This window comes from Rhipicephalus sanguineus, chromosome 1 (genome assembly GCF_013339695.2).
Source record: "Rhipicephalus sanguineus isolate Rsan-2018 chromosome 1, BIME_Rsan_1.4, whole genome shotgun sequence".
In the NCBI taxonomy this organism is placed as follows: Eukaryota; Metazoa; Arthropoda; class Arachnida; order Ixodida; family Ixodidae; genus Rhipicephalus; species Rhipicephalus sanguineus.
In genome coordinates, this window is record NC_051176.1 from 259,032,888 (window position 1) to 259,057,207 (window position 24,320).

The following is a 24,320-nucleotide window of genomic DNA, read 5'->3' on the forward strand; positions in this document are numbered from 1 at the left end:
AACGTGGGAGCGTCAGTCAGCGCCGCCAGTAGCCATGACGGCGAGTGTGGAACACTCTTTTTCTGCCTGTTGGCGTCACGTAGCACGTGAACTTATTACGAGCTGGCAGCTGACCAATAATCCCTCGCATACTACCCGAAGGCATCAAGTCTGCCAGAACGAGACCCTCGCTATGAATGAAGGAAAGAAGTGTTAATTTCAAGGGCTCGTTTAAATGCACACAACGCTCCCACGTTTAAATGCACACATATACCCTATAAAGTGGACGGGGGGATGGCCGCCGCGGTAGCTCAGTTGGTAGAGCATCGGACGCGTTATTCGAAGGTCGCAGGTTCGGTCCCTGCCCGCGGCAAGCTATCTTTTCGTCCACTTTTCTTTCTTCACAATTACCTTATATTTATTACTAAAAACATCCCCTATACTTTCCTTGGCATTATTGTCTGTTAGTTCTCATTAATAGTGTGTATAACAAAGAAAACGAGCCCTTGAAATTAACACTTCTTTCCTTCATTCATAGCGAGGGTCTCGTTCTGGCAGACTTGATGCCTTCAGGTAGTATGCGAGGGATTATTGGTCAGCTGCCAGCTCGTAATAAGTTCACGTGCTACGTGACGCCAACAGGCAGAAAAAGAGTGTTCCACACTCGCCGTCATGGCTACTGGCGGCGCTGACTGACGCTCCCACGTTTAAATGCACACATATACCCTATAAAGTGGACGGGGGGATGGCCGCCGCGGTAGCTCAGTTGGTAGAGCATCGGACGCGTTATTCGAAGGTCGCAGGTTCGGTCCCTGCCCGCGGCAAGCTATCTTTTCGTCCACTTTTCTTTCTTCACAATTACCTTACATTTATTACTAAAAACATCCACTATACTTTCCTTGGCATTATTGTCTGTTAGTTCTCATTAATAGTGTGTATAACAAAGAAAACGAGCCCTTGAAATTAACACTTCTTTCCTTCATTCATAGCGAGGGTCTCGTTCTGGCAGACTTGATGCCTTCAGGTAGTATGCGAGGGATTATTGGTCAGCTGCCAGCTCGTAATAAGTTCACGTGCTACGTGACGCCAACAGGCAGAAAAAGAGTGTTCCACACTCGCCGTCATGGCTACTGGCGGCGCTGACTGACGCTCCCACGTTTAAATGCACACATATACCCTATAAAGTGGACGGGGGGATGGCCGCCGCGGTAGCTCAGTTGGTCTCTAGAGCATCGGACGCGTTATTCGAAGGTCGCAGGTTCGGTCCCTGCCCGCGGCAAGCTATCTTTTCGTCCACTTTTCTTTCTTCACAATTACCTTACATTTATTACTAAAAACATCCCCTATACTTTCCTTGGCATTATTGTCTCTTAGTTCTCATTAATAGTGTGTATAACAAAGAAAACGAGCCCTTGAAATTAACACTTCTTTCCTTCATAGTTTCAGACATGTAATTCAGAAAATAGTGCCGCTTCACGAGTGCACATATTACATTTCGAACGTGTGCTTTTATGGTATATTTTTACTCTGAATAGTAAGTAATCACTGCGATCTCAATTAAATAATTTCTGAGGTTTTGTATTCATCTCGAAGTATCGCGATATCGTGACTTCGATTTATCGCGATATGCCAAAACGGAAATATAATTTTCATCATATTGTGACTAATATTGTGAAGGTAGGGCAAGACAACAACCTTCTTTCTTTCATGCGTCACATGGTCAACGGTATTGCAGTCAACTTCCTTGGCTTTTTTGAGCATGCTACCTGCTACAGCGGTCAACACATGCAACGGGTAACCCGCGTCTGACAACCGTGTAACTTGGTCACTAAAACTTTTGTGAATGGAGTGCGGGCAGGACTTCAGAAGGGCATTATTGAAACACAATTTGATAATACCCCGCTTGACAAGCTTCGAATGAGCAGGTGAATATGGAAGGATGGGTTACGTGGCAGGCCGTAGTGGGGGGCAGCGGATTACCTTTGACCACCTGGGATTCCTTGAGGTGAACCTAAATTTAAGTACACGGGTGTTCTTAGTAGGTTTCGCCCCCATCGAAATGTGGCCTCTGTGGCCGGGAATTAAGCCCACGTTATTAGCAGCGCGACACCTTACCTGCTAAGCTACCAAGGCGGGTCTCACTATCCCACCTCACTAACCTGAAACTGGGACTGAAAGATTCTGGTCTCCAGTTCGAGGAACTGCACTGTCTTGTCTCTTTCTGTGTCTTTAATGAAAAATGGCATGAAAGTTGGAGGAAGCGCAAGCTAGGCTAGCTGTGAATAATATATTACACTAGTACGGGGCCAGCTAAAGAAGTCACCAGACCCTGCCACGCGCACACAGTATTCTCGTGTTCTCGTGGATCAGAAATATACCACTCAAGGTATTTGGGCGCCAATATCTTCTTCTTGGTGAACAATGAAAAAAGGCTGCAGCCCTAGCGACGTTACAAATCGACATCACGACATAGTGATGTCAAATGAGGCTTGGTTCGTAGTGAAGGGTGTTGACACTGCAGTGTATACGCTCAGGTATAGGATGAGGACGTCGGAAAAGATCTAAAAAAGAAGAGGCCTTCGTATACACCTCGCCGCAAGTAGCAGATTCCAGTGGGAGCCAGCCGTCGCGGTAGCTCAGTGGTTATGGTACTTGGCTGCTAACCCGAAAGACGCCGGTTCGATCCCGGCCGCGGCGGACGCATTTCGATGGATACGAAATGCTAGATGCCCGTGTACTGTGCGATGTCAGTGCATGCTAAAGAACCCCAGGAGGTCGAAATAATCCGGAGCCGTCCACTGCGGCGTCTCTCGTAGACTGAGTCCCTTTGGGACGTTAAGCCCCATAAACCAACCAATCCAATGGGAGCTGTCTTTGGAATCTGCAACTTGCTTCAAGGTGTGAATCAACAACTTCTTTATTTGCCCCGTTTTTTCAGACACCCTCATCCGTAATATATGTCCAGAGGGTTCCCGGCCTGAGTGCGAACACTCACAATTCAGGGGTCGCAGACGGTTGGCGGCGAAAAGTACAGCGATGCAGCGATCTAGCAAGCCTGATGAACTAAATGAACGATAAAATTCATTGTAAAGATAATCTAGGCAAACGACTAGAAACGACCAGGAACCGAGATGCTTATATGATGCCATATGCTGTTGGCTGAACGGTCTTTTAAAAGTGCGCGAGGGTCTGTTTGCTCTCTAAGTTGAATATTTGACACCTTTCACATTATACAACTTGCCCTTTGAAATCATGGGACTTATCTATATGTAATGAGCGGGTACTCTTAATATCTGTTTGTAGTGCACGTTACGAGTTGCGTTGATGTTCTAAAGAATCCACTTTCTGTCACCGGGAGCGCTTGGCTTTTTTGTGTCAGTGCATCCGTACTCATATTCGCAAGGAGCGACGAGTCATTAAAAACCTTTACGGAAAAATCCATTTGCACTATGGGAAGATTATGCTTCCGGAAGGGTATATAGATTATTTTGCTGCAAAAAAAAAAAATAAACTTTGGGACTCCGCCGTGTTTCCAAGGTAGTTTTCGCGGTCGACTACCGTGAGAGGAAAGATGAAGGAGAGAGCGGGGTGAGGGGGAGGAAGGGGGAGATGGGAGGGAGTGTTGCGTGCGTTTTCTGGACGTTAACTGAAATCAGATGACGACTCGTGAAAACAACCAACAATTATTACGGCCATGATTTATGTTTTTCACTCTCATTACCGAAAGAGGCGAGACCGATACGAAAGGTTCGCCAAGCTTAACCACTTCAGTCGTGGATGCGCAGCGCCCGTAGGTTTAATTGGCTTCCGTATATTGAGATTTTTCGGACCATCACAAGCTGTAACAATTCTTGATGCCGTTACGAGGCGTGTATGTGTGTATGCGGCGGAAGCTTGACGGAACGCCATTTACCGGAGTTTCTCTCTCGCCACCAACGTAATAGGCAGCAGAAGTAATGGCAGTGTGCATTTTCTTCTTTTTTTTTCCCCGCTAACTCTTGCGAATTCTGCATTACACGCGATTCGCCTCGCCTTCTTCGCTCGTTTAGACCCTCAGTGCTCTTGGTCCGACTGCAAATTTGTTTGACATAAGCGTCGTTTTCAATTTCGCGTCCATATTTTGTTGTCCTCTTCGCGCGTTCTTTTGTTTGCCTCGTGTGTTACGTCAGTCCTTAAGGCGCTGCTAGGGAGTCTTCACTGAACGCGTTCTGAACTCGGTGCGCTGGCTAGAAAATAAGCGTCTTTATCGCGTCACGCCACGGCAGGCCATCAGTCTTGCGACCAGTCCTGCGCGGGGCCACTTACCGCGTTTAACCTCGCGGCTCTGTGTGTAAACGTATGTCAACACACGTCCAAATTGCCGCGCTACTTGGGCGTGAAGCAACGTAATAACCCAGTGTGTTATTTGCATTGCCTCTTCAAGCTCTTGTTTGATCTTCACGTACGTTAGTATCCGGTCTTGGGGACCGCGTAATTTAAAGCGTGGGGTATTTCGCCACCTGTTAAGCGCGAGCGCTATTAAATACGTAATTTTAGGCACGGTAACCAAGCGTTATTCTTTTCGACAAACTGCACTCAAACCACGTCCAGTGCTTCTTGTTTGTGAGATTAAACGGAAACTTACTGAGGAACATGGTTCGAACCTTTCAGGAACAAGTATACGCTCTGTCAAACTGGCACCATTAAGTCGCACTATTTTAATGTCGTTTGCAGGACAAACAAGACAGTTGTGATGTTTTCATTGATAAGAATCCACGTTTTAGTATTTCACATAGCCGTGACAACAACCTGTACATCTCCATAGTTTCTGCCATACTTACAGCATTTACAGCTTTGGTGTGATGCATTGTCAAGTTCTACTATGAGAAACCTTGTAATAGCGTGAACAGCGTTCTTAATAATATTATTCGTTCGTTAATAACATTGGCTGATTAAACAGTTTACGTTTAAGAAAATGATGCCGCCGGTTTATCGTGATAGAAAATGATGTAAGAGCGAAACGGATGGCGAATACTATAAAGTGACGTTTACGAACCACGGCTCGCCTTCACTACAAGTTCTTGCAATAAAGACGTAAGAAACATCATATGCCAGGCATTTACACTCTAAGAAAAATTAGAGAAATTAAATAAAAAGATAAATATCGCGCCTTTGCACTAATTCAAGAAACAAGCGCTCCATCTTCAGGAGCTGCTTACGTACACATGCTAATGCTCCTGTAACAGTTCATTCATGCACGTTCATGTTAGGTCATTGTAATTGCTACCCCAGAAGGGTGGGATTCTTTAATAAGATTTAATAACAATTATTATGGGTTCGCGAATAGTAATTTCTGAGAGCAAATAGAATACGAATTTAATAGTGCCATAGAAAAAAAAACCAAGTAAGCCCCAAGAGCGCATGCGCAGAACCCAGGACACTCTTGGGTTCTCGCTTGGGTTCGCGTTGACACAATAGAGAGTTTCAGAATTGGGGCCCAAAGGAACTTGGGGACCCAAGAAGTTTGCGAGCCGCCAGGGCGCATGCGCAGAACCCAAACCACTTATTGGGCTCTTGCGTTCGCGTTGACCCAAGAGCCAAAAATCGAAAACTAGCGTGTGTCCCCAAGGCGTCTTGGGTCGCCAGCGAGACGACGCAGACGCAGCGCGGGCCACGACGCAGTCTGGCTCGCGTCCTTACTTCCCCACCGGTGGCGTCCCGTACGTTTTACCCAACGTCGCCTGCGTTTGACCCAACTCATTAACTCTGCCCAACGCGTGCTTGGGGACCCAGTGTCTTGGGTCCCCGATTCTAAAACTCTCTAACAATAACAAAGCAGCAGTTTGCTGAGATGCGCACTATTCTTCATAGAGTGCGAATGACTTCTGCATAGGGCAGGTAAAGACTCGCTCCCTGAGCCAGGAATCGTGTACCGCTACGTAAGTTGCTGCGTTTGATGCTTTACCGGTAGCAGTATTGTTCATTGTAGTTTTTCTCACATTTTACGGCTATTTATACACCAATGACGTTGCGAAATATAGTGTCATTGGTGTGCAATAAGCAGAGATTTACCTCGGCTGTATTACTCGAAGAGGGGGACATTGCTTGCATAAGAAACCAAGCATTTGTCTAACAAGATTTCACTAATCAGCTAAGTATCTTACACACTCTAAGAAAAAAAAAGAGTATGCGTGACTCTTTTCGGACAGTTCTGACTTGCCACGTATAGGACTCTCTTTAAATAGTCACGGTGACTCTCTTGGTGGGTCAGGGTCGGCTCGCTCTAAGAGAGTCCCCTGACCCTCTAGGAAGAGTGGAAAGACTCTCATCCGGAGGATCACGTTACCACTTATAGGGAGTCAGACGACTCTTGCCGGTAACACTCCTACGGGGGTCAAGGTACCCACACCGAAGCATCAAGCGACTCCACAAGTATTTTAAGCTACTCATTTGATCCTTGCTCTACTTTTGCGCGACTACTGTTGAAAATAGTGGAGTATTCATTTTAAACAAGTCCAATAATACCTGCCGTTCTGCCCAGCGACTCTAAAAAAAGAATAGTTCAGTTTTAGCATTATTTTAATAAAACTCGTCAAAACAACACATATTTTCCAGCAAACTTATATAGAAAGCGCGAAAAGATGGTCTGTGATTTCCAATTAAGAAGTTTGGGTATTCCTCATTTACATGCTTCTATGAGTATAGCCAACTAAAATGTGTGACTGTGATGTGCACAGTGTCATATGGTGCTAAATAAACAGCAGAAATCGCCATCATGTTTCCATATTTATTCCTTGTGATTAAGAATAAATCAAAAAGTGGTGACGGCTTGAGGCATCAGACTTGTGGCTTGCTAGGTTGTCGCTCCTGTCCAGCGTGAGCACCATGAAAAACGGTATCTGAAAAGCAGAACGTGATATTATGATGAGAAAATGAAATTTGCAGTAAAGGTTTGCAAAACCTACACAATAAGTGGTTCACACAGACATAATAAAGGCTAACAACAAAGCACATCCTCCGGCAGCCAGGGGCATGCCGTGAGCGGTTATTGACCGCATGTTTTACAAACGTAACCCATCCTTAAATACTCAGATAAACAGATGCGAGTACTAGGGCCCGAACGACACCCAGCGCGTGCGTACGCCGTCTACGTCGAGATTAGACGTGTCATATGCTAGAATTAGCGCACATAACTCCCACAATCACGTACACTCACTCGATTCTGTTATAGCGCCCAACGTCATCGCAGTGTATACAAACCACGAAAACAGCAAACAGAAACGAAGGAAAAAAGTGCACGGCGGCGGCCGCAACAACGGGCGCCGTCGAAAGTCTCTAGCTTTTTCGCCTTACCGGCGAGGCGTGTCTGACTTGAATGACTACCGCGTACGTCCTGGAAGCCAGCGTACTATATCTGCACCTCAAACTACCGTCTTTAAGCCAACAAAAACCATTATATATAGTGCGTCTGAGCGTTATGTACACAGGCTTTTTTTTTTTTTTTCACGTTCCCACGCGCGGAAGCACGCTGCACACTCAAGGTCGATGGAACTGTTATTATGAAGTAGACTAAAGTGCCTCTCAAAACGACACCTTGCACCTTCAGTAGTGCAGACACAACGTGCAATCGCAAGAAATGACCCTCGATAATTGTTTGCATCGCTCACTTTATGGGAGCTTGTACAGCAACGCGCATAACGGTGGTGACTCGTTAACTGACAGCTTTAGTTGGGCATACGCAACAGCCCCGCGGACACAGGCTGCTGTTGGAAATGGCTGGTGGATAACTTCAGCAAGGCTGCTGCGGACGCCCAGCTAAAACTCTATAATTAGTACCTACGAAAGCAGTACACTCACCGTTAACTGGCACCCGTTGTCGGTGTCTGCAGCTCCATGAATATTCCGCCCACCAAGCGTCACTTCCTGCACGGAGCCGGCGTCAACACCATCAACACCACCGAAGACGCGCAACCAACACAACCACGCAACGCACTGAGGCACTGAGGTCTGAGACTGACTGAGACTACTGAGAGAGGAGAGCGGCGCGCCACCCCGGCGCCAACCCCCTCTGCGTGGCCGAGCAAGGCGCCACAACGGCGCCAAAGGGCAAGCGCGCGATATGTATGGCGTATACGGCGGCTCTTCCGTATACCGAAGCCAATCGAAACGCGCTTCAGGAGGGTCCAGTGACTCCTTCCCAAATGCGAACTCTTTTTCTCTGCCTGTACCTTCCAAAAGGGGTCAGGTGGACACCCGAAGAGAGTCATGGTTCCATGACCCTCTTCTGACTCTCTTTTTTCTTAGAGTGATAGAATGTCTGTCGCGCAGTGAAAGCGCGTAGCCCTTAACAAAGAGTACACTTACGAATAAGAAAGCTTCGTGAATAAATGCTTTATGAAAAAGCTTTGGCACGAACATCAATGTGCATCAGGCCTCTGTATCTTTTCAGAATGAACAAACAGATAGCATGACGGTCAATGAGAGCCACACATTGTGCATCCCTGATTGCACTTACAGCAACTGTGTATGCATCACGTAAGAGGTGGTCTACGATCGTCTGTTGTTTATTTCTACAGCGTCATACGCGCGCGCGCTTTTAACACGCACAGTTGACGCGAAAGGGAAATTGACAACCACCCGTTTGTAGCGCAAAAGCCACAAGGAAATCCATGCTGATTTCTCAGAAAGAAAGCCTCTTAGTTGCCGAAAAATTTGTTCTGGTCCAGGAATCGAACCCGGGACCAACGCCTTTCTGGAGCGGTCGCTCTACCTTCTGAAAGTGCAGTCAGGGATGCGCAGTGTGTGGCCTCGACTGACTTTTTTTTTTATTGCCAGATGTGGCCTCGACTGACAGTCATGCTATCTGTTTGTTCATTCTGACAAGATACAGAGGCCTGATGCGCAATGATCTTCGGGCCAAAGTTTTTTCATAAAGCATTTATTCACGAAGCTTTTATATTCGTAAGTATATTCTTTGTTACGGGCCACACGCATTTTTGCGAGTCAGCCAAACTACTTTTACGGCTTGTACCAAACAAGATTAAACCAGGGGCACAAACGTTTAGTGCACAAGTCTTCCTGAAACTATCAGTGAGTGTAAGTAATGTTTGTCTTGGTGTTTGCTGACGTAGAATTTATAAAGTCAGCGTGTACAAGGCCGGAATATGAGAAATATTACATTGACCTTATGAAATTATCCACAGATGGCGCCAGACGACAACAGACGCTGGCGCTCCTACAGTTCATAAATGAGAGTGGGAAAGGGGAGCCATAAAGTTTATTCCTCCTCCTCCTCTTACAGTTCATCAGCATGTCACAGTGTTTGCTCTGCAGAAAAGAACTTCGTTGTTCGCATTAAAGTGGGGCAGCTTTTTCGCTTTGTTATATGTTGGTGTCGGTACATAAACATCCCGAACTTTTCATGCTGAAGTGGGCTAGCTTCAGTTAATATAAGAACCGGAGCTTGTGTTAACTATACGTTTCAGCATTTTGCATTTTCATATTTCTCTTATTCTGGCGGCACCTTTAGCATAAAAACAAAACAAAGAAAAAAACGTAGGCGTTAACATCATAAACCTATCTATACAGGCGTATGTGAGCATAATCCGCAACATTTTATATATATCACGTCTTAAAGTGACGATTAAGAGCTTTCGCACGGGTGGACCTTATGGGCATATAATCGCATTATAAAAAAATCCAACCAGCTACACTCCGCGAACACTGTCGAGACAGCGCAGCTGATGCCCGTCCTTCATCCGGCTATATCGCACTTCTGTGTTATTCAAGTCTTCCGTTCGTTGGCGCTTAGCTTCGGACTCTCTTGCGCGAACGTCGCGGTTGGCTCGGCGACGACATGCCCGTTCTCGCGTCAGCTCTCGCTGACGCTCACGTCGGGCGGCTTCTCATTTGGAGAATGAGAAATGTTCGCCATTCTGAAAGCGCAAGCGCCTGAACACTGACACTGACATGCTATTTTACACTTCACTGCGCCTCACCGTCACTCCATCTTGGCGCGTTTCTCCAAGATTCACCCCTCGACATCCTCCGTCCTCGCCTCTCGCCTCTCGCAGCACACGCAGCCCTCCCCTTCCTATCGAGCCTCACTCTCGCCACACCCTGAGGCCACGCGATCACCGCTACCACGACCTCGGACATAAAAGCCTCGACTAGGAACAGCTTCATTGTTTAAAAAGAATTACGGGGTCCCTTATGCATTCGCCCAAGACGACTCGAAGGCGAAAGCCATCTTCTTTATTTTCTTAGTCGATGTAATGATCCTCCCGCGCCCCACTATGAAAAAAGCTTTCTGCACATATCGTGGTTTTGCACTGCCTCCCGGATCGGAGGCCTTGTCAGCTTTCTACACCTCGCCTGGTTTTGCTCTGCCTCCGTGATCGGCCCACTTTTGACCAAGTGACGATGTCATGTGATGAGGTCATCATGTAAGGACAACTTATGCGACGTCATGATGACGTCACAAAATTTGCGGTCTGTGGCGTCATTGTGACGTCATTTTGCGATCTGTGACGTCATATGTGGGGATATCATCACGTGATGATGATTTTCGCATCACTCGCGTTGACGCCGCCGCCGCCGGTCAATTTTCGCGTTTAATAAGGCATCTAAGGCTCTCGCCTTAAAATATTGTGAATTGCTCAGGACAGCCTACGCTCATGTGAGTGTGGCGTCATTTGCTAATATATGTGTTACTTTTTAACAGCGAAGCTGTTTAAGGCAGCCGTAATTTGTGCGGTCTATCCTGTGTAGCCTGCCCTGTGTGGCCTATCAGGTATGTGCCATAAGAATTGGGTAAACCCCACTACTCACTACTGGTCCACTAAATATGAAGAAGACAACAGTTAGCCCAACGGACGGGTATGTGCCAGAGAAATGAGGTAAGTCCCACTACTCAGCACAGGTCCACTAAAAGGGAAGAAGGCAACAGTTAGCACAACACGAGGAAACAAGGAAGGCAACGGCGGCTGCGAGAAGACCCCGAAGCGATGGAAGGCCTACGCCAACGACGACATGCCCGTAGATCCATGAGAGCTGCGAACGCTTGGTATCAGCGCGAGTTTCTGTCTCTGGAGTTTGGACATCCGTGTCGTGTTTGCGCGGAGAATCAACGTGGACACAAGCTAGCATCACCTAGTTAAAGCCTAGCAACGACCGAGAAGCAACCTAGAAACAACCCTCATCACCTAGCTAAGGCCTAGAAACAATCTAGAAGCAGTCAGATTAGTCTTCAGAATCGTCCAGTTCTGCTGTGTCAAGCCTTGCGCGGCTTAGTGCAGGCTTCGCCAATTTTTTTAAAGCTTAGTTCGAGTTACGTGAAAATGCCGAGGTAAAATTTTGAGCACAAAATATTTGTTTAATGGATTGGGTGCACTCTCTCTGGAAGCATCAATAGCGGTGATTCTTGCGCATTTGATGCATCTTCTTCACATAGCCGCGCATGCCAGGTCAATTTCTTTCTAACCTAATTGATACTGCATGCTCACGGAATTAGTTAAAATAATTAAATGACACGATACAGAGCGCTGCTGATAAGATTTGCCTTCATAGAATTGGTCAGTGAGAATGAAAGCAAAAAATGGGACGCACGGTTGTAAACTTTGTGTAGGTTATGCATAGAGATTTGAAATGCAGCTCAAAAGTTTTGTTGCGATCACAGCTTCGTTCGTTCCTGGCGTGACTTCTTTAACGTGTGCTGGTTTTACGCGATAATCGAGGCGTTTCTTCAACAGAGCAACTGCCGACGCGGCATGTTTAACGACGTTTTCATGAAGCCGCATTTTCTTGAAACAATTAGGTGTAATATCCTAAGCTCCAAAAGGAAGCCTAGATTTCCTGTGTAAACCCCCTTGTCGGCTGCTCTAATATGAGCCCTGCTTCGCCTCACGACATTCTCGCAACACGGTACAGCGTTTCAAGGCTGCTCTCCATACTACTGGCCTTGTCCGGAGACGTACTTCCTTTGTGGTCCGTCTCTTAGTTCCAGCGGTGCCCACGTCTCATCAGCGGTGATGATTATTATAGTTGTGATGATAATGATTGCGGAATGAAACGATGATGTAAAAATAATATTGATACTATAGGAGCTAAGGAATATGAAAGAGAAAATGGGCATCCATCCGTTTGTAGCACAAGGCTGCAAGGAAATCCATACGTGTAGGAAAATTTGCGCTAAACTAGAAAGGACATAGTATGCAGGAAAACTTGCGCTAAACTAGAAAGGACAACACAAAGAAGGAACACTTCAACAGATCGAGCGCACTGCACTGCATTCCTGCATAGTATGAACCAACTAGCCCCTCAAGACGTCCTAAATCCATACGTATTTCTCTGAAAGTAAAGCTCTCTACTTGACGAAAAAAATTTGTCCTTGTATGGGGATCGAACCCGGGAGGAACGCCTATCCGGGGCGGTCACTCTGCCAATTGAGCTAATCAGAAGGGGCTAGCAATTGGGAGCGCGGTGGCAAATTAATCGACAAACCAAAGCACACGCACACTGAATATGGCAAATTATTTCTGCGTAATCCCGCAAGGCGGAGGAAGCGTTATGAAAGGGAAAATTAGCATCCACCCGATTTTAGCACAAAGTTACAAGGAAATTCATAGAGATTCTCTTGTACCACAAACAGGTGGGTGCCAGTTTTCCAATTCATAACTCTTGATCCACCTTTCGGATTACGCAGAAATAATCTGCCATATTCAGAGAACAAAGGAATATTGTTTAATTGAGAAATTAGGCGAGATTCAATTCAAGTCAGTTTATTTTCGCCATCAAAACAAAACATGATAGCCGAAGAGCCCGGCTATCATGTTGTCAAGCTTTCGATAGATTGACAACGCCGTGGACACCTACAACAAACACCTTGGCGGTATCGCAGCCGCGTGAAAGGAAGGCATAAAGAACGTTTCACATAGTGGAAAGCGGTGGTACATTATGAGCTGAACAGTACAAGCAAATGCAACAATAAAGCAGTAAAGGAAGGACATTATAATACAACTCCGTGATTTATGTCGCGGATGCAAAAGGAATGCAAGCAAAATACATCATGTACAGTGTAGTTAGAGTACATGGTGATCATGTTTTAAAAATATAACGTAACAACATTAGGTTAATATTTTAATCAAACAAGAAACAATGCATTATATAGTAACATTAATCTTGGTAAAGGAAATGTTCAAAAATTGCTTTTTTTTTTGCAGTGTTTTCTAGAACAATGTTCTTTCTGCACAAATTATTTAGAAGTCGTGGCAATTCATTTTCTAATAATTGCCAACCATATTCTTTTTTATACGTTTGAACAATCCATTCATCAGTTTGCCGAGTTGTGTGGGTGCGTTCGCGTTTTGACAAATTAGAAACCTGTCGCAAAAAAGATCATGTTTAGGGTTATTTCGCGTTTGAAGGTTACAGATGAACGATATTCATACAATTTTATATGGGCGAACAGATGAATGTGCGAATTGACGCCCAGATACATTACTTCTTACTAAGGGCGGCGATTAGTGAAATTTAGAACCAAATCGAATACGAATCGAATACTATTCGAATATTTTTCGAATAGTAAGGCAACCATTTTCAAAACAGGCATAGAATTCAGCAGCACTTTATTTGGAACAAATATTCACGAACTTTAACAAAATTGCATTACCGTTACATTTAACTGACAAAATATACTACAATTATGTAAATTGAGGCAATTGAGCCCACAAACAGCAGTGACTACAGCCTTCGAAGTATTTTTTAATTGTAGGATGAGCTCAGCAGTTACTTCAGTATTCAAAACAGCACTTTGCCACCAAGTTTTAAGTAACACTCAGACCCAAACATCATTATGGATCTCGCGATAATGATAGTGGACTGAAGACATATGCGCTTCGGAGACACTGGAGTTTAAAGCAAAAATTCCTTAATCCGGTGATGAGTAAAGCTTTGATAGTCCTGTAAAAGGTTGAACTGGGTGCATCTTCTTAATTCAGTAATTAAAAAAAAATACTATCGTTCGCTCTTCCAACTTTTTGTTCCTTTGAGGTTCTCCCGTAGCTGCTGATTATTCAAAGATTATTCGAAAAATATTCGTTAGTTCGAATATACGCTATTCGATTCGAGCACCGAATCGAACAGAATGCTATTCCATTCGTTATTCGAAATTTTCGAATATTCGCACACCCCTACGAGTCCTTACTCAACACCCATTTACGAGTAACTTCTTTAGTGATAGACAGGAGGCCTGAATTTGGCTGTATGTATGTTTTCTGCCATTTGCGTTAGCATAAGTTCTACTTCACTTTAAAGCATCAATGTGACACAATGCAGCACTTTCAATTCGTTTGGATACCGATTTATCTGGCTCATAGGCGTACTGCATCTCTGGCCCGGATCGCGTTTCCAGTGCGCTGCACATTTCATTCGGTTTGGATTGCCTCTAAATATGGCGCATATGTTTTGTTTAACCATCTAAGTTTTCTCCGTGTTCTCTTCTTACTAGTACAATTGAATGACTTATGGAGTGATAGGTGGAATAGCTGTATTTTTTTGTGTGTGAGCGCCTGTGGCATTTTTCGACAGCATGAGTTCTGCTCCTCCCCAAGACAACTTTGTAATGCGGTGCAGCATTTGAAGCTCGCTTTGCGTGTCAATTTATTTGGTGCATTGTAATACTGCATCTCTCCTTCGGCTTCTAGCTGCACCCCCCTCTCTCTCTCTCTCTCTCTCGCAAGTTGCACCATGCACGACGCTTCACTCAAACATTTAAACCATTTCGTCGCCTTCGTCTCTGCCTAGTGCGTCAAGCTGCTGTAAGTGGAACCGTGACATTTCGCATTGTGATCGCTTTTTTTCTCTATTTCTTTTCTAGACTAATTCATAGTGACGCGGATTCGCGGTGTCTTCTTGGTCCTTGCAGATTATATTGACCTCAATGAATTAAGAAACGCAGCTGTTTTCAGTGCCGATAACGAGTGCACTTTTTGTAAAAATGTTCAACTGAAAGTGCGCACGTTCGATTTAACATTATTATTTCGCAAATATAGTCTGTGGAGCGCTATTTCGCAAATCGTGCAGTACAACGGTACCAAGCTATATAGTGTTACGAGATGCACCAGGGTCTCGTGGGTAGCATGACACGAGGGCCAAAGGACTGGGCTGGGAAGATCCAGGCAGTGGCAAGGCAAAAGGTAGCCAACGAAAAAAGACGTTTAATACATGACGAGGACAAAGCACACACAACGCTTGTGGAAGAAGAAGCTCACGACGCTCGATGCGCCGGCCTTTTATGAGCCCTGAGACGCTAAGAGGAGGAGGGCGCAGCTCTGCTGTTCGGACGCGTCCGGCGTCTCCGAGGAACGCGTCCAGTGTCTCTGAGAGGGACGCCAGCGAGGAAGAGAGCACTGCACAGGGGTCGCGCCTTCTGCAGGTTAATGCAGCTCCGTTCTGAGGCACCTGCCCAGGTAGTCGTGCTCGGGGTCCAGCCTGTGGGAGCCTTTACAGTGGTGGGTCGTAGCGCGATCATAACAGCTTCTCCGCCGGGGTATTGTTGTCCCGATGGACAAGGGTCAGCAACCACTGTCCGGAGGGATACTTTGCGGAAATCCGAACTTCGCTTTGCTGGCGACGCTTGGAGTCGCAGTCGGCCACAGCACAATTGGCATCCTTTGGGTGCGTCCGTTGTGAAAACTCAAAACAGTTCTGGCCTTGTTCGATCTTAATGCTGGCTTCACTAGACGTACCTCGGTGAAAAGAGCCCGCGAGCGCCAGACAATTCACCCCAAAGACCTACCAGGCTCAATTTAATACAATCAATAAAGTTGGCAGGCGACAGGAACAAAAACTCAAAGCCCAACGCATTAGCCAGTACCTCAATTCTCAAAGTGAAAGGAATACATTTTTTTTAAAACGAATAATTTCATTTTGCTAAACACTGCACGCGAGCTTGCAATACATTCAGGCACACTTGTTATTCGAAGCAGCCACTTAAGCGCTCTGCATTACCGCTCATTTTTCTTTTTTTTTCGCCGAAGACGACGTCTCGCCTTTCTCGATATTGCCGGAACGAAATGCCATTGCTCTTTGGGACAGCCACATTTTTCCATGGTAGCTTGCCCTTGCGCCTCCGGAAATGCGGCATCTGTTCTAGCAACGGTTCTAGCGTCTAGATCAGCAACGCTTTCTGAAGTTGGCCCATCCGCGTTCGGCTGTGGCGCCTCGCATGCGTCTATCAAGGCAGGTGGATCATAGTCCGGCTGCCTAGAAAGTTTTTGTGCTTTTGAGCGGGTACGCGGGCAAACCTCCCCCTGTTTAAAACAAGTTCCCATTTTCCTCAGAAACATTTCTGATTTATTCGAAAATAAGTAGGAATACTGTGGCGGGAGTCTGGCCGAAACCGCAGCTTCAGTAGTGAACGTTCCAAAGAGCCCCTCGATACGGACGCGCGCGAGTGGAAGACAAACGCTGTGCTCCTGCACCACCTGTCGTATCCATGCACACTCGCCAGTGAAGTCCTTGGCGCTGACATAAGATGGATGAACGACATCCATGGTGGCTGCGGAATCTCTAAGTACCCTGCAGCGCTTTCCGTTCACCGTACACTCTTTCATGAACGGCTTAAGTAGCTCTAAGTTCTCATCGTCGGCACTGACATACGAGAATACAAGACTCTGATTTCGGCATCCTGAGGCAAGGTGCCCCGGTTGATGGCACTTATAGCATGTTATCGGCTTCTGCGCCTCAAACTGCTTGTTCTTCTCGTCTTTAAAAGCAGCTTTAGGTAACGTCTGCTCAATTTCCTTCTCTGGATCTGGGCCTTTCGCGTTACCGTTGCGTCTGAAAAGCTTTGGGGATTCATTATCCGCGCCTTGCTTCGGAAACGCGTCGAGCGTCCGCCCTTCACTTTGCTGCGATGCATGGCGCGACGCGTATTCCTCCGCGAGCTCGGCCGCTTTTTCAACTGTGTTCACGTCGGGCCTGTCGAGGATCCATAAACGCATTCGGTCAGGAATCGTGCTGTAAAACTGCTCCAGGCACAGGCACTCGACAACCTTCGCCATGTCTGCGTAAACTTCCGCGCTTCTTAGCCATTCAACGAAGTTGAGCTTTAAGTTGTATCCGAACTCAACGTACGATTCGTTTTTCAACTTGGTGACTTTTCGAAAGCGCTGCCGAAACGCTTCTGGAGACAGGCGGTATCTCTTAAGAAGGCTGGATTTTACAGTATCGTAGTCCTCATACTGCTCTGTGCTAAGTCTCCCCATAGCGTCCGCTACCTGGCACGGCAAAACGGTTAACAGGCGCTGTGGCCATGACGCCTTAGAGAACTTCATTCTTTGGCAAGTCCGTTCAAAGTTCACGAGAAACATTCCAATGTCCTCTCCTACTTGGAAAGGCTGCATTAAATCCTTCATACTAAAATTTTCTTGCGCTTCTGCGACTGGCAGGTGCGCTTCGACGCTAGCCGCCTTCGCCTTCTGCAGTTCCAGCTCTAAGCGCTTTAATTCGAGCTCAAGCAATAGTCTCTCTTTCTCATCAATACGCCTCTTTTCATCGTTTGCCTGACGCTCTTTCTCATCAGCCCGGCTCTTCTCTTCATTTGCCTGGCGCTCTTTGACAATTTCCCAACATTCTAGAAGCTCGCTGTCATCTGCTTCCAAGGCAAGCAAAGCCTGAATGATTTGCGGCTTCCGCATGGCGTTTCCCGCTTCCACTCCCAATTCTGCGCATAGCAATAGCAATTCAGGCTTGCGTAGAGAATTGAGATCCATGACCAGCCCAGACACAGAACCTTTCTCCCTATCTTTTCTTTATCAGCTACCGCCAAGTGCGATAACGCAAAGGGACTCAGTACTGATAAAAGACAGCCTGCCAGCTTCAACCTTCAAAGCTATTCTTAAAAGCCTGGCACATCTTCAAGGGGGAAAAGTCCTACACTCACGTGACTGCAGTCACGGGCTTCGTTGCGATGTCCACGGTTCAGTTGGCACAAGTTGCAAGGTCCACTGCAATCCCGCCTCTGCCATCCAGTTGTTACGAGATGCACCAGGGTCTCGTGGGTAGCATGACACGAGGGCCAAAGGACTGGGCTGGGAAGATCCAGGCAGTGGCAAGGCAAAAGGTAGCCAACGAAAAAAGACGTTTAATACATGACGAGGACAAAGCACACACAACGCTTGTGGAAGAAGAAGCTCACGACGCTCGATGCGCCGGCCTTTTATGAGCCCTGAGACGCTAAGAGGAGGAGGGCGCAGCTCTGCTGTTCGGACGCGTCCGGCGTCTCCGAGGAACGCGTCCAGTGTCTCTGAGAGGGACGCCAGCGAGGAAGAGAGCACTGCACAGGGGTCGCGCCTTCTGCAGGTTAATGCAGCTCCGTTCTGAGGCACCTGCCCAGGTAGTCGTGCTCGGGGTCCAGCCTGTGGGAGCCTTTACAGTGGTGGGTCGTAGCGCGATCATAACAATAGGAAGGTCACACTTCGCTTAATGTGGACAGCTCCCAAACCTGAGCAATGGTTTTCGCAGCCGACTTGCTTCTCCCAACTAGTGACGTGTTGATGATGACATACATTTCGGAATGTGGCGGCGAAAAATAGTCACCTAGCCTACTTTAGATAATCAGAGTTTACTGCATCCATCGCTGCCTAGCATTTTTGCCTACCATCATTTGACCTTCCCTGTCTTCATTGGAAATTTTGCTTATAAGTATATTGTACGGTTACCTATGTCTGTAAAGACATCAGCTCCGTTGGTATTTTTACAGCGAAAGCTGTTATGAGATCATTTCACCGGCCGTTTTTGGCGCCGTAGTTGTCCGCCGCCGCCGCCGCCGCCGCCGCCGCTGCCGCTGCCGCCGCCGCCGGTGTCCGTAACCAGTATCGCTCGAAATAAGAAAAAAAACGAAATAAGAAAAAAATTCTAGGATGGAACGAGGCTCGAACCTGGGCCCTCTGCGTGGGAGCTCAGTATTCAACCTCTGAGCCATGCCGGTGCTTGAAAGTGCTTTGCAAAAAGGTCCTATACAGGCTTCATGTCGGGAAGGAACCACATTAGCATATGCAATATAGCGTGGTAGAAGAGTAAAATAAGCACCAAGTGTCACACAACGCGAATGCTGTAACCAGGCGTCACACAATGCGAATTGCGCAACGAGTAGGTTGTTGAATGCTTCCAACCCATTACAAAGGACTCTTCCATAATTCTTCATCGTCATCAGGCACAGCATCAACAAAGTGCGCATAATGCCTTACATGGGTTAAGCAGGTACCAACGCTCTCTGTAGAATGGCGAAAAATGGCACAGTGCCTGCTGCCCTACTTCTCAAAAATTACAATGATTTATAGCGTAGTGGGTGCCTCGCAAGTGCACTTGTATTGGTTGACAAGGAAGCCCATAAGCGCATTATCCACTTTCTCGGGGTCTCAGTAAAATTACAATGATTTATAGCGTAGTGGGTTCCTCGCAAGTGCACTTGTATTGGTTGTCAAGGAAGCCCATAAGCGCATGATCCATTTCCTCGGGGTCTCAGTAAAGTTCTTCGCCCCCCCCCCGTCTCTCTCCCACGTCAACGTATGTTATACAGCATGACGGGAGAGGGAAATAGCGACCGGGCGTCACCCAATGCAAATTACATAACTGGTGGGCCGTTTAAAGATTCCCACCCATTACAAAGGGCTGAGCCATAATTCTCCATCGTCATCAGTCGTCGCGTCAACAAAGTGCACATAATGCCTTACAGACGTGCAGCTGGTGCCTCGCTTCTCCGAAGAATGACGAATAATGGCTTAGTAGGTGCTTCCCAACTTCACAAAAATTGTGATATATGACGTAGTGGGTACCTTTCTAGTGTACTTGTATTGTAGCCCCAAGAGAGCTTAACGGGCTCTAGAAACGCCGCTCTTCCAGCTTTCGCTGTGACTGTGCTGCGGTTTCAGCGCAGGCCTGGCGTTTTTTTCTTCCTGCAGCTTTCCACCGGTGATCTAGGCATCTCTTGCTTATTACAACCACTCCGTCGTCTCCGGACTTCCGCTGCGGCAGACACATGCCTCGTCATGTTGTATATTTGCTTCAGCATGTTCTCGTCCTCAGACAGCCACCTCGGCTCTCAAATACCAACGCGTTATCGTACGAATTTTCGCTTCAGATTTTTTTCTTTCCATATTTGTAAATCTTTATGGTCTTCTTGTTTCCATTTTTTGCATCCATTTTATCCTCTCTGCTCCCCTAACTTCATTTTTGATTACCCCTAATTGTCTGTACACACTTTAAATTACCCTGTACTTGTTTACAACTGTTTTATTTGTTTGTCGTTTTGGTTTCATTCTGTTTACATTGCACTTTAAATCTATACTATGACGCTAATATTCAGAATATCGCACGTTTCATTATGTTCATTTTTTAAAATTCTCTCTGTGTTCCACTGGCCTCTGCAATGCTCCGACAACTTTGAGCATGTAAAATAAATAAATAAACTCACTCGACATATTCCATGTAGGGCGTCCTTCGACGGCCATTGGCGGAAGTTTGCCACTCCTTTGACCAGAGCTGGGATTCCTATATCGTCTAGCCGGAATAAATATATATTGACCTATTCTTTTCTCATTCGTCTCGGCACTGTCCCCGGGGCCTACGGCTGACTATGCGGACCCACGTCTGCACATAATGCAATTTAATAAGAAGATTAAGTTTTTAAGCAGATCGCTACTTGTTATTCAGTTCAAACACACACACACACACACACACACACACACACACACACACTCTCTCTCTCTCTCTCTCTCTTTCTCTCTCCCTTCACACACACATACACATTCACACACACATACTCACGCACAGACACTCGCTCTCTCTTCACACACATACACACTCACACACACAAACACCCGCCGCCCCGCCACGGTGGTCTAGTGGTTATGGCGCTCGACTGCTGACCGAAGGTCGCGGGATCGAATCCCGGCCGCGGCGGCTGCATTTTCGATGGAGGAGAACATGTCTGAGGCCCGTGTGCTTAGATTTAGGTGCACGTTAAAGAACCCCAGGTGGTCAAAATTTCCGGAGCCCTCCACTACGGCGTTTCTCATAATTATATCGTGGTTTTGGGACGTTAAACCCCAGATATTATTATTATATTATTACACAAACACACACACTCTGTCTCTCTTCACACACACACGGTCACTCACTCATCCTCTCTTCACACACACACACACACACACACACACACACACACACACACACACACACACACACACACACACACACACACACACACACACACACACGTACGCACTCGCTCACTCCCTAGCTCTCTCTCTCTCTCACACACGCACGGAGATAGAGAGAGAGACCGAAGCACGAAACTGATTTGGGCCAACGTGAAACAATGTTGACATATTGTACCAACGCAAAACGTAAATTGATTCCGTTGCATCACCAACGCTAATTTCTGAATTTCCTCATAGATATGTGGCGGTGACTGTGCCAGACAAGCCCGATTTTCTTACCTTCCTGGAATCACTGCATTCAAGCAGTACCAGGGTTGCGCACCTTTCTCCACGCGCGGCTCCGTCGACAATCGCCGAGCGCAGCTACGCAAGATGGCTTCTCTGCAGTGCGTTAATGCAGAGAAGCCATCTTGCGTAGCTGCGCTCGGCGATTGTCAATGGAGGTGGCTTCTCTGCATGAATCACTGCAGAGAAACCATCTTTCGCGTTTCGGCTTATTTGACTTCAGAGTGTCATCGTGTGCATGGCAAACCTCACATGCATTTGATATATGTCACACATGCAAGTGTATACCACGGGTGTCATGTCATACGCGTCATGTAATGCATATCGCGTCACGACATGACATGCAAGCATTATGTCATGCATGTATGTCATATATGTAAGGTCATTTATGCCACATTTCGCACTCTCAACTTCGCGACTGAGTGTTGGCTTTACTGTATACAACATCAAATCGGAAGGAGCCGCACCTTGGCGCAACTGAGTGGCTTCCCTTCACAGCAATATATATTAAATCCATTAGGCTCATACTGGAGGCGCCCTCCGGCGTCAGATAAGTATACCACTCCTGTCACGGTAGGTAAGCACGCTTACGTTTAGACCATGAATCGTAAGCACTGAAAAGCTCAGTTCTTCGAGGCTGATTTTGCATCATTCAGTGGCCGCCTTGTCACTGCAACCACGCGTTCACCACTCTCCGCCTCGCCTTTTCGCAACCCCCGCTCCCATTGGCCCATCACGTGATGGTTCGTTCGTGTTCGCCAATGGCGTCACCTAGGGCAGCGCGATAGCAATGCGCTTTCTGCCACTCAACACGCATGTTATCTCGTTCTCTCTGGATACTCGTGTCGACTGCTATCGTCAAGAAATTCCTGGGACATGTGAAGTTCCCACTGTACGCACGTGGAATCCCGCAAAATAAAAATTATAATAGAGAGAGAGAAAGCTAAAGAAAAGACAGGGAGGTTAACGAGAGGAAGTCTCTATGTGGAAAGGGGTAGCCGTCACCAAGCAAATGGTGACAACAACTCCTTCATTTATTTTCTATTTCAATAAAAAAAAAGTCTCTGGTTTGATACCCTGCACTTGGGAAGGGGAATGGGGGCGTAAAAGAATGAAAGAGAAGAAGAGGAGAGAAATTATAAGGCACTTTATTTTTACTCCTACACTCGATATGCCTCTTACTTTACTATGAAATCCATAATAGCCTACTTCAGCTTAGTGCATTAACATATGTATGTTGTTGTACATAAGTACAAAAAGTTGCGAGCGATGCATATACCACGGCGCTTATATCTCGAGCGACGCTTAAACCTCTTGCTTATGACGCCACCGTGCTGTCATTCTTAAGATGTCACCTTTGTTGCATTCTTCAACTTGCCAAGGTAGCAGCAAGAAGAAACTTGTGGGGGTGAAAGAAGCGCTTTTATGCATGATTGCACGCTTGCCGCATAGAGCTGGTGCAAGAAGCCTCGTCCCGTGAAACAGGGCTTTCCTGCTTTACCGCAAAGCGTAGTGGGGAGACCTATCATAAAACATCACTTTATCAGCACTTTAAAGGTATGCACGTTTTCAACAGAGCCAACTTGGACAGAAGTTTGTGTAACTACAATTACTCATATCAACGCAGTGGAACAAAATTTATTATCGAGATTGCACTAATGCTTACTACGGTCACGTACAGAATCGTTTCGTTCGTCCAAAGTTCGGCTCAGGAGGCCTTGAAACATAGAAACCTATCAGGGTGAAACGTTACAGGCCAGTTAGCTTTCGAGTCCACTTTGAGCTGTTTCATAGTTGTGCATTTCTTTCTGGCAGCTGTTGAAGTCAATGCGATTATGAGGCACGCTTTTTGAGCATGCCTCATAGTCACAAGGAGGAAGAGTTTAAATCGGGAGTTCGATCGAATCAGTATTTCTGCATAACAGCCATGGTGACCTTTGATGCTTCCGATAACTGCGGAATACCTTGAACTTGAAATGCACATCTATTCCGGCTCAGGCACCGTCTTTATGCTTAAAAGTAATATTACATCCTATGTCTGCTCTCCGCAATTTCTCACCTGCTTCAGGTTGCAGCCGACTATGGGTGAGGTACGCCATGCGAAAGCAGCTCTTCCGAATGGTGCGTGCATGCGTCTGTGTACGTGTGTGTGTGCATCGTCTCATTTTGTTTGGCTGTGTACGGTGACCGTTGACATGCATGAGCTAGCTCAAAAGAAACCCTTTTTTGTTATCAGTTACTGCTCATTTAAGTGGTATTGGTTCATTGCATACTCCTCTCTTTACACGAATGCGCATTTAGTGAAAGGATTGTTATTCCTGACAGCGCGTGACAGCGCGTCCCTGACAGCGCGCCTCTCGGCTCCCTCTCGTCGCACGCAGGTGAAGATCTGGTTCCAGAACCGGCGCGCCAAGGAGAAGCGGCTCAAAGAGGCCGAGCTGGAGAAACTCCGCATGGCCATGCGACCGCTACTGCCTGGCGCCTTCGGCCTGGGCCTGGCTGCCGCGGGCCCGTTCGGCGCCTCCGCTGGCGCATCGGGCGCCGTTCCCCCCGGCGGATACGTGCACCCGCCGCGGCTCGTGCAGGCTGCACCGCCCGCGCACCACCCCACCGTTCGGCGGCGCCGAGGCCGTGTCGTCCCTGCAGCAGCAGCGTCCCGCATTGTGAGTAGCCGGAGCGTGGTCGCACGTTGCTCTCTTTGAAGGCGGGATAACGGCTCCTGTCGACACAGAGAAAGGACTGTGCACGTTGTCAGCCGTGGATGAAGGCGTGACGATGGACGCGGGAAAAGCTTCTGCTATTCGTTATTCAGAAAGAACTTTCACGAAGCTCTACTTTCTGAAGAGCGCCAAA

At 46.9% G+C, this 24,320-nt stretch overlaps 1 protein-coding gene across 1 annotated transcript in view; it reads left to right on the plus strand.

Moving 5' to 3' along the window:
• Nucleotides 1-24,320, plus strand: part of LOC119378809 (homeobox protein MSX-2-like) — a 75,277-nt gene that overhangs the window by 47,878 nt on the left and 3,079 nt on the right. The window contains exon 3 of the mRNA XM_037647837.2: nucleotides 23,849-24,130. Coding sequence (XP_037503765.2) covers nucleotides 23,849-24,130 — 282 coding nt within the window. The remainder of the gene's footprint in view (nucleotides 1-23,848; nucleotides 24,131-24,320) is intronic.